Source organism: Odocoileus virginianus, chromosome 17 (assembly GCF_023699985.2).
Source record: "Odocoileus virginianus isolate 20LAN1187 ecotype Illinois chromosome 17, Ovbor_1.2, whole genome shotgun sequence".
Classification (NCBI taxonomy): Eukaryota; Metazoa; Chordata; class Mammalia; order Artiodactyla; family Cervidae; genus Odocoileus; species Odocoileus virginianus.
Genome location: NC_069690.1, coordinates 38,447,633 through 38,463,772, shown reverse-complemented (window position 1 = coordinate 38,463,772; position 16,140 = coordinate 38,447,633). Strand labels below are relative to the sequence as shown.

At 35.6% G+C, this 16,140-nt stretch overlaps 1 protein-coding gene across 3 annotated transcripts in view; it reads left to right on the top strand.

Annotated features, from left to right (window-relative positions):
* The first annotated feature begins 2,099 nt into the window (after positions 1-2,099).
* IKZF3 (IKAROS family zinc finger 3) overlaps positions 2,100-16,140 on the top strand; it is a 90,436-nt gene continuing 76,395 nt past the window's right edge. The window contains exon 1 of one of the 3 annotated variants that reach the window (XM_020898190.2): positions 2,100-2,320. In XM_020898190.2, coding sequence (XP_020753849.1) covers positions 2,314-2,320 — 7 coding nt within the window. In that variant the 5' untranslated portion in view covers positions 2,100-2,313. The remainder of the gene's footprint in view (positions 2,321-16,140) is intronic. The other 2 variants (XM_070479409.1, XM_020898192.2) reach the window with 2 other exon arrangements.

Sequence of the window (16,140 nt, the reverse complement as noted above, 5' to 3'; positions counted from 1 at the left end):
GTTTTTCTGCTCCAGGATCCCAATCAGGATCCCTTGTTATATTTAGTCATCAAGTCTCCTTAGTGGTGACAGTTTCTCAGACATTTCTTGGTTTTGATGACCTTGACAGTTAATGAGTTTTGAGATGACATTGACTTGATCTGAATTGGTCAGGCCCTTTGCAGAATGCCTCTAGGTTAGACTGGAGCTTAACCAGTCTAAGTTAACCCTCTAGGTTAGGGTTTATGGATGGAAGGCTATGGAGGTGAAGTACCATATTCAAGTATATATCACTGGCACATACTGTCACATGCCTTATATCATTGTTTTTGTTAACTTGATCATCTGCCTGAGGTAGTATTTGTCTGGTTTCTGTGATATAAATACCTTTTGATACTGTAATCTTTGGAAGGATGTCACTATGTGAATCCCACTCATTTTTTAAAAAAAACTTTTTTGGGGGGTGGGGTCCTTTGTGTGGCTTGTGGGATCTCAGTTCCCTGACCAGGGATTGAACCTAGGCATGGCAGTGAAAGCCCAGAATCCTAATCACTAGGCCACTAGAAACACGCAGAAGTGAATTGCACTTAAGGAGTGGGGATTTATGCTCTACCTCCTTGAGGGTGAAATAGCTGCATGAATTATTTTACCCACTTACTTTTGATCTATCCCATTAAGTATCACGTTTTTGAGTCTGAAATACTCAATACTGAGCTAATTATTCACAGAGTAGTAACACATTCCATTGATAAGTATAAAGAACATTGTAATGGAAGCTAAACACCTTCTAAAACTTTTAATAACCAAATAACTATTCATCCTTACACCATCCCTGTGAAATTTTACAGTTCCTCTTCTGCTACTTTTGATGTGCTATTTTTGCCTTTAGAAACTAACAAACAACAAATTTCCCCTTTCGATACTAAAATTAGACCTAGTGTTTAGAGTATTTCTCCGAAATTGTTATTATCCTGTAGAACTCCAACCCATACAAGTTATAGAGATGCTGTCATGGTGCCATAATGGTAAAACAAAACCATTACAAGTTATTAACTCATTTAAAAATTATATACCTATATCTATATATATATATATATATCTCCTATACCAAGGCATATTTAAAATAAACTAAAATTCATAAAATTACAATATGTATTCTTTAACTTGATAAGAGCGGGTTTACTCTGGTATGGCCTTCTGATGCATGAACTCCCAACGTTAAGTCTCAAATATACTTGTATATACCAACAACATACGTCTCTCACAAAGGCAAAAATGGTCTTTTTGAGAATCATTTACATATTTAACATACTGGGTAACTTTAAGAGGATTCACCTGAACAATGTCCCTTCAACCTCAGTGTGAAGAAAAATTCTGTTTTGTAAAAATTATGTGTTCACTTCCCCTTCCCTCTCCCTATAGTCAAATGTGTGCTTGATCTCTATAACGTGGGAAGGATGTTGGGAAAAGATGTTCACTCTGTGTACAACTAACATCTTTGAGTCAATTTTACTGTCTTAGTGTATCTTCCCCTTCCCACCCCAATCTCTTAGCACTAATACATTATATATGTATTTTTGTAAGCTGTCTCAGATCCTGTTTGGAAGAAGGTAAGGTAGTAGAAAATAAACACACATAAATACAGTGTGTAGTGTTCTGTGAATGGTGGCAAATCAAGCAGTTTCCAAAAGGGAAAATAAAGTGAGAATATTGCTTCCAGTTGAAAAAGTTGAGTTGATTAAAGTGCCAACACTCTTTAGAACTGTCTTAGAACTTCCTGAAAACTTGGATCAGGGACTTTTATTAAGTGAAATGAAAAGTTGAAGAAAAACATATTTAATGGAGTGCTCATTGATGGCATTCATGGCTATCATCCCTGAATCTAGACCAGAAGTTGCAGATTTTGCTCAAGACAAACCTCCTTTGAACTTAGACTTGCAAGAAAGCAATCCAGATCCTCCTTCCCACCATGTGATATTACTGTCTTATCCACTATCCTTCTAAAATAGACATTTGGAGACAATTTACTGTCTTGCCATTTCCTTCCTATTGGGGTTCTCGGCTTTGACATTCAAAAGGCTGCTGGAGGCGCGGTAGATACCTCGGCGGTGAGCGTCCTTTAAAGCCGCCGCCAGCCAGCGCCGCTGTAACCCCGCGCACCGTCCGGTCGCTGGCTCCTGCCCCTTTCTATCTGCGCCGACGCGGCGGCCGGATCCCGGGGACTCCCCGCGCTGGGAATCTCCCGCCAGCTGCGCGCTGCGTCCCGGCGACGGCAGGAGCACGTGGAGCGGCTGGTTATCCAGAGCAGCAGCTCCAGCCCAGCCCGGCGGCGAGATGGAAGGTGAGCCTCCAGCCTGCTTCTTTTCTAAGGGGTCTTTGAAATATGCTCAACCGGTGCACGCAGCAGAGAGAGTTCCTTCTGAATCTCGGTTTTGCTTCTATTTATTTCTTTTGTCAAAAGTAAATAGGCATTTCAGAGGGCAAAGCGTGTCGGTTTTCATACATCTCTCATTTGCTACCTTACCCCCCACCCCCAACCTAACTTTGGACAGCGATAATTTCTCTGCACTTTTACCTTTTAGGGGTTGTCAGGGGTCAACTCTGATTCTGCAGAGGAGGAGTACTTATGGGGTGTCCCTGAAATGGCAGCAAACCTAAGGTGGAATAACTAATCCTTTTGCATGATTTTTTCGTCCATGGCTTCAATGTCCATTGGAATTGGGCTAACCTGAGTGATTTCTTTAGGATGAAAGGTGACTTTTCCCCCCGCCAAGGGTAAATGCTGTCATGTGGCAAGGTAAATTTTTAAGTAATGGCATTTGTGCTTCCCTTGGTACTCAGTGTTCTAATAACTTATTTACTCAAAGCAAAAAATCAGGCTTACATGAAGAGTTTCATTTGAATTAATTTTGAAAGTCATTAAACTATCCTCACTTCCCCCCAAATTTTCAGTATTATTGGGATATATATACTTCCTTGGGATAACTAAAATTTCATATTATTTTAAACTTTTCAACAGTCTTTTCAACAAGTGTTTTTAAAACCTTGAAAATGGCAGGTGCATCTCAAGTTGGAGGAGGTGGTGATAGAAAATCAGAATTTGTGAGAAATGTATTAATTCTATTAGTAAATGAGATACTGACACCTGATTGAAATGTTAATTTGATAAATAATTATCAATAGCCTGGATATTTTCTTCATAATGATTGAAGGCTCTCTTACTGCCAGTATACTTTGATTTTTGGCAGCTTTAGGTCTAGGGTCTATGAAGTTATTAAAACTTGATTGAATATGTCAGGAAACAAAATAAATTTTGTTTCGTGTATAATTGAGCACAGTACTGTGGTTGTAAATCTTTAATTTGCACATGAGTATGTTTATAATTTTAAACTGACTTGGCGCTTATACGTGTTTTTTTTTTCTCTAGGTAGAGCGCCAAATGATAAGTCAGTGCACAGTACATATTTAGTATTCTGTTAAAAAAAAATTAATGATCATTATTGAAAAATATTTCAAGGGTTTTCTCTTATGAAAAACTTTTTGCTTTAAATTTATAAAAATAATCAAGGTTTAAAAGTCAATCTAAAAATTTACACTTTGAATATTTGAAAAATGGTTTATGATGTGTAATTTTTATCATGCAAAGATTTCATTGGCCAAGAACAGGAAAAAATTAGGTTGTTGTACACTAGAAAAAATAATTAAAAAACACTCAGTCTTTAATTATTTCAAATGAATTCCTGAATTTATTTTTGTGAAGTGATAGATCAATACTACAACACTATTTTTTCCTAGTCTTAATCGTTGCTTTCTTAAGAATAACATATGAATTAGTGTAAGACAGTGGAAACTGTGATGTTTCTCTATAAATGCTAATACTCCTGAATTCATTTATTTAATGTGAAATAAAGAAATTATTAACTAAGTAGCGTAATTTAGGATATTAAAGCCCTAACAGTGACTTTTTGATAAGCTGAATAAAAAGGGAATGAAAACCTGTGTAGAATTTTATTTGGAATGTACAGACTATAAATGGAAAGAGAATACAGAATTGAATCACTAGGTGAGTTTAGACGAGTAGATTATATTCATAATCCATGGAGATGGATGTTATATGGTATGCTTAATGCAAAGATTTCACACTTAAATAAAAAACTAAGATTAACAGAAAGGTTAGTGATGTGAATTTGGCTATTCTAACATCACGTCCCTGAGAATCAGAGTATTTGGTGTAGTAAAATATCTGGTTTATTATAGCCACTCAAGATTGGCTAATCTGGCCCATGTGTTTGATATTTAAATAAAGTACTTTTATATTATTTTGGTATTTTGGTCCCAGTTTAAAATTTGACCTATAGTGTATACTCTCATGTCTTGGCACTGCAAGCAAGTAGAGTACTTGATGAAGTGCTTTTATTTTCTGCCTAATTTGGGGGTCAAATTAATATGCTATGGTTTATTGTGAAATGCGAAACTATATGGTCAATATTTCTTCAACATATAAAATCTTTTTAAAAAGTTATTCATTTTTTCATTGATTACCAGACATTTATTGAGAATTTCTGTGTGTGAAGATGTCAGATGAAATAAGCTTTTGAAATAGAAAGTTTGTCATATAAAATGAAGAGTTAACGCATGTAATAAATCAAGAACTAAAATTGTTTTCTTTTCTCCCAGTTTGTGATCCTGAATATTTTCTACACAGAGATTCTTTATGTTACTGAATTTTGTTATTTGTGCTGTAATAATACCCCTTCTGTCTGATGGTTGAGAAATGGGTGGTTCACAAATATGAATTTTACAAGTATTGGCATATTTCTTATTTACTATAAAACTTTTGGGATTTCCATGGTGGTCTGGTGGCTAAGAATCCCCCTTCCAATGCTGGCAATACAGGTTCGATCCCAGGTCTGGGAATGAAGATCCCACATACCATGAGAAAAGCCCATGTGCCACAACTGAGACCCAGTGCAGCTAAATAAATAAATATTTTAAAAAACCTTTTTTATGTCAACATTATTGGGTAGAAATCTTTCTAAGAATATTTGTTACACAGTATTTGTTACACAGACCCCTTATAAGTGAGGTCCACAAGAGAAAACTTTATCTTAGGGACCCAGGCTCAGTATTGTGACCATCAGATAATGTATTGTTCTGTAGTGTATTCTCATGGGGTTTTGAACTGTGCAGAGCTGAATGCCCTTACACTAAATATTCCCAGGTTATTGTGTAATTTTTGTCTCCTTCTTGATGTCAGCTTCCCACCACATGGCTTTTGTGGTAGCCATTTTTTTTCGTTTCTAGCTCCCTTTCTCTGTTCTGGATGGATGGTATTTACATAGATACAGCCTCCAGATGGTGGTTTACTAGCCTTCCATTATGAACATGTGAAGGTTGAACTGATAAAATATAAAGGAACAAAAGCCACAGGAAGGTCATGGGGTCCTGGTAGAACATAATTTTAGAAAATTTCTGGTTGTGTTTCCTACAATCTCATATGCTGTTTCACACTTCCATGTCTTTGCTGAAATTTTCATCCCATTCTTTACCTTGTTATGCCTACTCATCTTTTCATGCCTTGTCACCATGAGGACCTCCTTCTCATGACTCTCCCTGGTGCTTTCTGGTGGTCATTCTATCCAGCCCCTCACCTCCATCCAGCTGGGCTAAGGCCTTTCCTTACTATGCGTACTTCTCCCAATTATATTGAAACTATTTACCGATTTAAGTGTTTATTCCCCCACTGGTCTTTAAGCTTCTGAAGGCAGAAACTATGTCTTATTTTTGTATACTCAGTGCAAAGAACAGTTCCTGGTTCATAAAAGATCCTCAGAGTTTGTTGCACTCAAGTTTCAAAATGGTGCCTAAAAGGGACTTCGCTGGTGGTGGTCCAGTGGTTAAGACTTTGCCTTCCAGTGCAGGGGTGCAGGTTTGATCGCTGGTCAGGGAGCTAAGATCCCATATGCCTCACAGTCAAAAAACCAAAACATGAAACAGAAGCATTATTGTAACAAATCTAATAAAGAATTTAAGAAAATGGTCCACATAAAGAAACTTTGAAAAAATAGTGCTGAAAAGTCATTTTCATTAACTTTATTATGATGCCTTTTATTAATTACTCTTTGTGAGTAAGGGATTGGTGCTAGCAAATTCCTTGTTAGAACTCAGAAAAATTTTAAAGTATTTAAAGTGGTATAACAGAAAGGAAAACTTAAAAAACATAATTGTTATTGGTTTTTTGACTAGCATATTACTTAATGCTAAACCTTACCTTTTAACTTTACATGAGCAGATTTTAGGATCACTATTAGTCCATTAAAATATGGATCAAATATGAGGGGAAATTTACTTTCTCAGTCAGTAAGATACATGGATGGTACCATAAAATTATCATACATTTTCCTGGTGATACCTTAATATGGTGTCATAAGTTTGTCATCAGTGTATACATTTACACTTATGACTAAAAGATTATCAGTAGGTCTTTTATCAGATAACCAGTATGAATTGGCTCCTAAGTCAAGCTGTAGTTCTAGACAATGTGTGAGAAAGGAGTGATTAACACAGAAGCTGCCTATAGTAAGTACCCAATAAATGCTTTTTGAATGTGTTAAACATTCATTGGTTATTGTGGAAAAATATTCTAACCATCACAAGAACATCGAGTAGGCTGCTGTTAAGCCTTTTGAAAATACAACTCTCCCATTAACTGGCACATTCATAATAATTAGAAATCATAAGGATGACCCTAAGGCCTTCTGAATCACTTTTTAAAAAAAGAGGAAATAATGAAACAATGATTATATTTCTATTATAGGGGGATTATTTGAAAAGTGGCATATATATATAACTGTTAATTATTATTGCTGTAAAATCTGTCAAAATAATCCCTAATGATCCTGAATGAGATAATTTTTTCAGCCTTAATTGAAATCTGCTTTTGCATCCAGAATTAAATTTCTTAGAGTACAAAGTGATGTAGAGTAAATCAATATAATTTGGAGTCGATACTGTATTATATTGGACTTGTAGCCCATCTAGAAGACAGAAAAAACTAAATGTTTAATAATAGATATGAAAAAAATAATATAAAACAGAATAAAAGCATTTATGAAGCAGTGCTTTTTATGCATCAAAAATTCAAAAGCAGCTTACCTCCTGACTTATTAATCAATGGAATTGGCAACATATCACAAATTGTATTTATTAGCAACTGTTCTTAGAGATAACATTTTTGGTACATCAGGTTATTTGTGGATTTATAAAGAAAACTTTTTTAAATAAGAGAAATGGAAAACATTTCAATAGTATCACTGATGAAGCAGTGCAAAACTGTTTTTTACTCTTAACTCTTAAAGGTTATTTAATTAGATTTCTTGCATATTTTGGTCATTAGTACACCTGTTGCCCCGTCTAAACTGTCAGATTCCAAAGTGTAGGGATCTTTTTTATCACCAGTGATAACTAGTACCCAGCCTAGTCCCTAGCGCATAGTAGGACTGCAGTCATATTTATTAAATAAATCAACTAATAAACTGCGTGTGTTTGGTCATTTGACTATTTGTTCAACTTTTATGGTAAGGATAGTAAAGAAAATAGTGACATGAAAGCTAGTTAATTTTGCTGGTTAATTTGTCAGAGGTGCTATTAAAGGTTTGACAGAAGAGCTTCGAATGTTGGCTGAATTTAACAGGATGAATACTATTTTTTTTTCTAATCCAATACTGGCTTAACTTTGGGCAAAATAACGTAGTGAAATCTAATCCTTGGCTTTGCTACATTTTTTGCAGTGTTTCAGCAAGCCACAATAAACTAATTCTTCACAACAAATGTTTTGCTTTTTAAATTTGAGAATACCATATTTTACTTCATTTGATTTCTCTAATGTTTGCAAAGTATTATTTGCAAAGTATTATCAGTTTGAGAGACTGTTAACATAGCAGAATATTTAGAACATCAGAACAATTTTATATGAGCAAATATGCACAGGAAAAAAATTCCAGTGCACAACCACAATCTTACTTGTGTCACATAAATTTTTAATATTTTCAAAGAGCTGGTTAAAAAGTTTTATTTTGAGGTCAGAATATAAATTTTACAGGGATAATCTTCAATGCATTAATATTTGGTAAATGATACACATGAAAGTCAAATCGAGCCTCTGATATATATATTTGTGCTACTGTCTACACTGTGCACAAGTGTATAACAAATGATCTTCAATTGCAGAGATAAAGGCAGATGATGGCAAAAATGATTAGTTGTTAAATATTACAAAAACCATTTTTTTCAGAGCGGAGCTATTACATTTTACATCAGCTATGATATAACTCCACATTCATAAAAAAGTTGATTATTGAGCATGCTCGTTTTTTATCCACAGAATATTTTTTTCCTCTGCATATGTGCTCATGTAAAGTTATTTAGGTAATATAGGGACCACTGCTAGATCTACTTAGCTATTGACCCTGTCCCTCTGCCACAGATCAGCACCTGGAAGTCTTTTAGGAAGCTGTTCCTTATTCTAGGTTGGAATCTCTTGCTTTTCTGAAACTTAGTAATATTTTATGTCATCTAATGACTGCTAGAACCTAACTATATTTTATGCATAAAGTATTCTTGCATGGTTTTAATGCAATCTAAATTGTTTAAGAATGAAACTACTGTCTACTGGGTTGGCCAAAAAGTTAGTTTGGGTTCCTTTTGACCAATCCAATAAATTAAAGGAAGATCATTCTTTCTTTAGTTTGGAGCCAAGACTTTTGCCATTATTGATGCAAGCTATATCTTGCATATTTTGTCTCTTGCATTCATGATGATTCTATAAACACATCTGACTACCTTCTTATTATGTATTCTATAATAATTTACTAGTACATTTACATATTAAAACAAATTATCTTATTTATTTCACATTTATGTTACAGTTAGGTTTTTATTTTTATAAAACTTCGATGTGTGGATAGGTTATATTTAATTTATGATGGTGTGGGTGTGTTAGTCGTTCAGTTGTGTCTGACTCTTTGTTACCCCATGGACTGTAGCCTGCCAGGCTGCTGTGTCCATGGAATTCTCTAGGCGAGAATACTGGAGTGGGTTGTCATTCCCTTCTCCAGGGGATCTTCCCAACCCAGGGGTGGACCTGGGGTAAAGAGGTGTTATAAAATACTTTTTCTAAAAGAGGGGGTCACTTGGTCTTGATAAGGTTGAGAACTCCTCTAAGTTTATAATACTGCAAGAGACCAGCAAGTCTGAATAAGATGATGTGTACAAAAATCACCTTGCATTCTACTAGAAGTAAAGTTAGGATGCAGCAAATGTTCAGTTTAATTCATAATTCATTTACAAAGATCCTTTAGACACCTGTTAATCTTATGGTGTGTGGACCAGTAGCCCTGGCAACATCTGGGACATGTTACAGATGCAGAATCTCTGGCCAGACATGGTGAATCAAAATCTGCATTTTAATGAGATTCCTAGGTCATTCTTGTGCAGACTAAAATCTGATAAACATGGCCCACAGTTTGAAAAGTATTAGTGAAACATCACTTTCATAGCACATACTGGGTTAATAGTAGATCATCTTTATATCTTCCAGTTCAGTTCAGTTCGGTTCAGTCACTCAGTCGTGTCCGACTCTTTGCGACCCCATGAACTGTAGCACACCAAGTCTCCCTGTCCATCACCAACTCCTGGAGTTTACCCAAACTCATGTCCATTGAGTCGGTGATACCATCTAACCATCTCATCCTCTGTCATTCCCTTCTCCTCCTGCCCTCAATCTTTCCCAACATCAGGGTCTTATTCAAATGAGTCAGCTCTTTGCATTAGGTAGCCAAAGTATTGGAGTTTCAGCTTCAACATCAGTCCTTCCAATGAACACCCAGGACCGATCTCCTTTAGGATGGACTGGTTGGATCTCCTAGCTGTCCAAGGGACTCTCAAGAGTCTTCTCCAACACCACAGTTCAAAAGCATCAATTCTTTGGCGCTCAGCTTTCTTTATAGTCCAACTCTCACATCCGTACATGACCACTGGAAAAACCATAGCCTTGACTAGACAGACCTTTGTTGGCAAAGTAATGTTTCTGCTTTTTAATATGCTGTTTAGGTTGGTCATAACTTTCCTTCCAAGGAGTAAGCGTCTTTTAATTTCATGGCTGCAGTCACCATCTGCAGTGATTTTGGAGCCCAAAAAATAAAGTCAGCCACTGTTTCCACTGTTTCCCCATCTAATTGCCATGAAGTGATGGGACCGGATGCCATGATCTTAGTTTTCTGAATATTGAGCTTTAAGCCAACTTTTTCACTCTCCTCTTTCACTTTATCAAGAGTCTCTTTAGTTCTTCTTCACTTTCTGCCATAAGGGTGGTGTCATCTGCATATCTGAAGTCTTTGATATTTCTCCTGGCAATCTTGATTCCAGCTTGTGCTTCCTCCAGCCCAGCATTTCTCATGATGTACTCTGCATATAAGTTAAATAAGCAGGGTGACAATATACAGCTTTGACGTACTCCTTTTCCTATTTGGAACCAGTCTGTTGTTCCATGTCCAGTTCTAACTGTTGCTTCCTGACCTGCATACAGGTTTCTCAAGAGGCAGGTAAGGTGGTCAGGTATTCCCATTGTTTTAGAATGTATTTTTATTGTTTATTTGCTGGTTTTAAAAGATAGCTGAGCAATGAAAGTTTTTATAACATTTGATTTTGACTTACATTGTAATATAACATTTATATTAATAGCGATATAATTCAAAAGTCAGAAATCTTTATTCATTCATTCTTCATTCAAAAACTATTCACTGACTGTTATGTGTCTTGTATGCAAAATATTGGCAATACAATGGTGAAGAAGACAACAGTGCTTTTGCCTGCTTGGAATTTACAGTCAGATGAAGAAGGTTGGCTCCCAAACAAATAAATACCCAATGAAAAGATTTGAATTATTTGAAGTGTTATACAAGAACAGTGCTAAAAGGAAGAATAATGGTCAGGGCAGGGTTGGTGCACCCCTCCTCTGAATAAAAAGTCTGGCTAGAGATAGAAATTTGGTCGTCCTCAGCACGTTGATGATCTTTAGCGCCATGGGAATGATTGGGGCCACCTATTGTGAAAAGAGGGCTCGGGATCAAGCCCTGAGAAGCATCCTATTTAGGTGGTCATGCAGAGGGGGAGGGGCTGACATCAGAGAAACAGCATGGCGAGACAAGTAGAAAAACCAACCGAGTGTGGTGTAACGGAATTCAGAGGAGAGCGTGAACAGCTATGTTCACTGTTGCTGGAAAATCAAGTAAAGTGGGGCCAAATATTGTGGGCTGGTTTTGGGCAACGTAGAACTTGCTAGTGACCTTAACAGAAGTGGTTTTTGTGGAGTTGTGGGGATGGAAACCAGACTGAGATGGTTAAAGCAGGAATGGGACTAGAAGTAGAATCACTGGGTACAGGTCATAGTCTCCAGAAGTTTAGCTGGGAAGTGAAGCAGAGAAATAATTGGGGCTATTGCTGGAGAGAAGCATAGATATGGAACAAGAGATTTTGTTTGCTTGTTTTTGTTTTCCAAAGATGAATGACACAAATAATCTGTAGCCTAAGCTTAGTGAAAAAAGAAAAAAATCAAAGATCAAAATTGAAACAAATCTTGAAATCTCAATCCTCAGGAAAATTTGATTGGAGAATTAACTATCACTGAAAATATCTTCATATTTAGGTGGTACATAACATGTAAATAAATTTCCTCACCATAAGAATTTTTACATGGTGCCCATTCAGAGGATAGTTGGTATAGATACAGTCCATAAAGACTATAGAAAACTCATGAAAATCTCCCCAAATTCAAATGTTTTTTAAAAGAGAAGGTACTGCTATAATTGCATTTTTAAGGTTTGGGCTCTTTTTTTGCTGAACTGTGTGGCTTGCGGGATCTTAGTTCTCTGACCAGGGATTGAACCCAGAATCTCAACAGTGACAGTGCCAAATCCTAACCACTGGACATCCAGGAACTCCTTTGGTATTTTAGATATTTGAAAATGATTGTGTTCAATAGATATATTTTTAATTAAGGAATAATTTATACAATGAGGTATATGTTTCTTACATATACAGGTTGATTGATTTTTATCTATATGCATTCCTTCAAAGTCAAGATAGGAAACATTTTATACCAGAAACATAGCATTTAAATCAATTATACTTTGGTAAAATAAAATTTAGAAAAAGATACAGGACATTTGCATCACTCCAGAAGATTCCCTTTGTGCGCATTTACAAAACCTCCCTTTACACCAAGTAAAAAGGGTTTCTCAGGTGGCACTAGTGGTAAAGAACCCTCCTGCCAATGCAGGAGACATAAGTGAGGTGGGTTTAATCTCTGGGTCAGAAAGGAGGGCATGGCAACCCAGTTCAGTATTCTTGCCTGGAGATTCTCCATGGACAGAGGAGCCTGATGGGCTACAGTGCACAGGATTGCAACAAGTCGGACATGACTGAAGGGACTGAGCATGCACACCAAGTAAAGCACTGTTTTGACTTCTGTAACCATAGATCAGTTTTCCTGTTCTTGAATTCTGCATAAATCATACAGTAGGTACTTTTTGGGTATCTGGTTTCTTTTACTCAACATACCTTTGAGATTCATCCATATTGTTACATTTATTAATAGTTCATTCTTTTCTATTACTGAGTGGTATGAATATACAACTTGTTGATGCACATTTGATTTGTTTCCATTGTTTATCTATATGGTGAATATTCTTGTACATGTCTTTTGGTGGACATATACATTCATTTCTCTTGGATATATATCTAGGACTAGCATTTCTAGGTCATAGTGTGGGTGTGTTCTTAGTTCTGATGCATACTGCCAAACAGTTTCTGAAGTGGTTGGACTTGTTACCCTCTCACTGGTCATCCCCAGTTGTTCCACATCTTGTCAACACTTGCTGTTGTCAGTCTTTTAAATTTTAGCTCTTCTGTTGGGTGTGTAGTGGTGTTTCATTGTGGGTTTAATTTGTATTTTCCTGATGAATAATGATGTTGAGTACCTTTTTGTATGTTTATTGGCTATTTGCATATTCTTTTTCTTGAAGTGCTATAAGTCTTCTGTACATTTTTAAAAAATTGGATTGTTTATATTTTTCTTATTGATTTTGTAGGCATTTAAAATTTAGAAGCATGAACTTCATCAGATGTGTATTGCAAATATTTTCTCTGGGTCTGTAACTTGCTTATTTATTTTCTTCATCTATTTGGTAAACAGAATTCTTAATTTTAATGAAGACTAAATTATCATTTTTTTTTCCTTTTGGGATTAATGGAACCTTATGTCCTGCTTAAGAAGTCTTTGCCTATCCAAGGCCATGAAAATATTCTCCTATAGTTTTCTCTAGAAATTTGTTTTTTTTAACTTTCACATTTAAGTCTGTCACCCATCTTCAATTGATATTCTGTTTTTAACTTCAGTTATTTTATAGCCAACTAGGCATTTTACAGTTACAAAATGAAAATCTTACTTGCAGTATGTTGGATTCAATCATTTTAGCACAGACAATTTTTAAAAGTATCAATGACATGAAATGCTCATTCCTCCTTTTCTCTCTGCATGTTTGTTGGCACCTGATATCCATGGTAAAATATATTTTTCTACAGCTTTAGAGTAACTGACCTTTCAAGGAAAATAACACTAGATATTGAATTTGCTGTTTAGGACCTGTGCCCTGCAGTCTATAATTTCTTCACATTTAATCTAGGGAAAATGGAATATTTTGTTTTAAAAAAAGAGGGTAACATGGGCTGTATTGATCTGATGTTCTTAGAGAAATATTCTTGATGTCTCTTAACCTTTACCTTGGTCCAGAGAGGAAGGAAAGGTAGGATTTCATGGCTGGAGAGACTATTCTCATTTTAAGGTATGCCCCCCCACTTTTAATATCTTCCTTTCCTCTCACTTGAGGTATTTGAAATTAATTGGGTCTAAAATGTCTTCTAGTTCTGACCTTCTTCCAATATTTATAATCTATATAAGAAAGCACCTTAAAGCATTATTTAAATTCTTTGAAACAAAGGTTGAAACTCAAGAGAGGAATCCTGCTTCTCTTCATAATGTGCCACTCACATAGTACCTTTGGACAATTACATGACTTTATATTTTTTGTCATTCTTTTGTCTTAAATTTTGTTCGTAAAATGGGAAGAATAATAAATGCCATTGCACCTGTTTATTTTCCAGAGATGCTGTCAGATAATATGAAGTCTCATTTGCACTCCTTGGCTTAGTGCTTGATGCCACATTTTTGGAGGACCATAGGCAAGCAAAACCAGGTTCAGAAGAAAGCTCTCACCATGGTTAGGGAACTGAGTGGTAGCATTTGTATAATAATTTATTCTGGATGTTCCCAGAAAGCTGAACTAGGACCTGAAATGGACAGTTCAGGAAATTTTGAGTTCCACTGTATTTAAGGAGGAACTTTTTAAACCATTAGAATTTTCCTGAAAAGGAAAAGTATAACTTCTGTATTCTTGGAAGTGTCTAAGCAGAGATTTCATAATCCAAATAGTTGGATATTGGAGAAAATTTAAATATCAAGTGGCAGGGAAAGAAGAGAGATAAGGTAGGTAAGATATCTACTTCAATTCCAACATTTCTAATTTCATTTTTTAAGGATCATTTTGTAGTCCGTGACTCAGTTTTCAAAGCTTTTTGTTAAAAAGTAAAAGTGGACATTTTAAATTTAAGAAAGAGGTATGGGGATAGAGAAATCAGTTTATTGTTATGAAGGTAAAGGGAAATGCTGACACTCAGAGACAACTTTCTGGCTGCTGTCAGGCAACAGTGCTGAGGACAGCTGGCAGACTCAGTGCGGGGCTCTTTCTGAGACTGACGTTTTGCTGTCGTTTAACTTCTACGCTATGCTGGAAAGACAGACCAGCAAGTGGAAATCTGACCTCTGAAATTAAGAATAGAATTATATTAGCTGGTATTCTTTTTTTTTTAACTTTTATTTTGTACTGGAGCATAGCCAGTTAACCGTGTTGTGATAGTTTCAAGAGAACATTGGAGGCACTCAGCCATACATATAAATGATCCATTCTCCCGCAAAGTCCCCTCCCAACCAGGTTGCCACATAACATTGAGCAGAGTTCCATGTTTATTAGTGGATATCCTTTACTGAATGATAATTACTTAAAGTAACAAACTGAAAACAAGTTTATAATCATTCAAATTAAAAATATGGTTACATGTTTTGTTGCTAATGTAAATATTTGAGTTTGTTCATAAATAACATATTATTCATGTGTGAATTTTGATGAAATCTCAATTAACCAGATCCTTACCATTTTCAACTTTAAATTTTATTTGTAATCTACCCCTTTTCATTTTGTAGCACAAAAAATGCTAGAATCTCAGAGAAAAAATCTTGGTGTATTTAATAAAAATTCTAACTCATGAAATTTTTTAAACAGCATCTTTGTCAAAGAGAGAATCTGAAGGAGTAAAAACAAATTTGAAATTGTCATCTCTTAGCAAGCATATGATGAGGCTTGTTTTCACTTCTGGTAGAAAACAGTTTGAGATTGCTAATAAAGCTTTGAATTTGTAGAGTGCTTGGAAAACTGCAAAAGAAATAACCTTTAACAGCCCAATATATTTGTGAACTATATCAGTTACAGAAGCTATGTATCTTTTATAAGATTTATTGTTTATGTTGTCTTTGTCTGGTTTTGCTATCAGGGTGATGATGGTGGCCTTACAGAATGAGTTTGGAAGTGTTCCTTTCTCTGCAATTTTTAAAAAGAGTTTTAGAAGGATAGGCATTAGCTCTTCTCTAAATGTTTGATAGAATTCTCCTGTGAAGCCATCTGGTCCTGGGCTTTTGTTTTTTGGGAGATTTTTGATCACACCTTCAATTTCAGTGCTTGTAATTGGGTTGTTCATAATTTCTATTTATTCTTGGTCCAGTCTTGGAAGATTGAACTTTTCTAAGAATCTGTCCATAAGATTTATTGTTTAAGAGGTAAAATGTCATTGGAAAACATAGTACAACACCAGTGTCAACAGAAAACAGTAATTATTTAATTAAACAAAAAATATATCAGGAGATTATTTAGTTATGGCAAGAGCAGGAGGGAAATTGATATCAAAGAGTGTTAAGTAAGGATGGTAATTTTG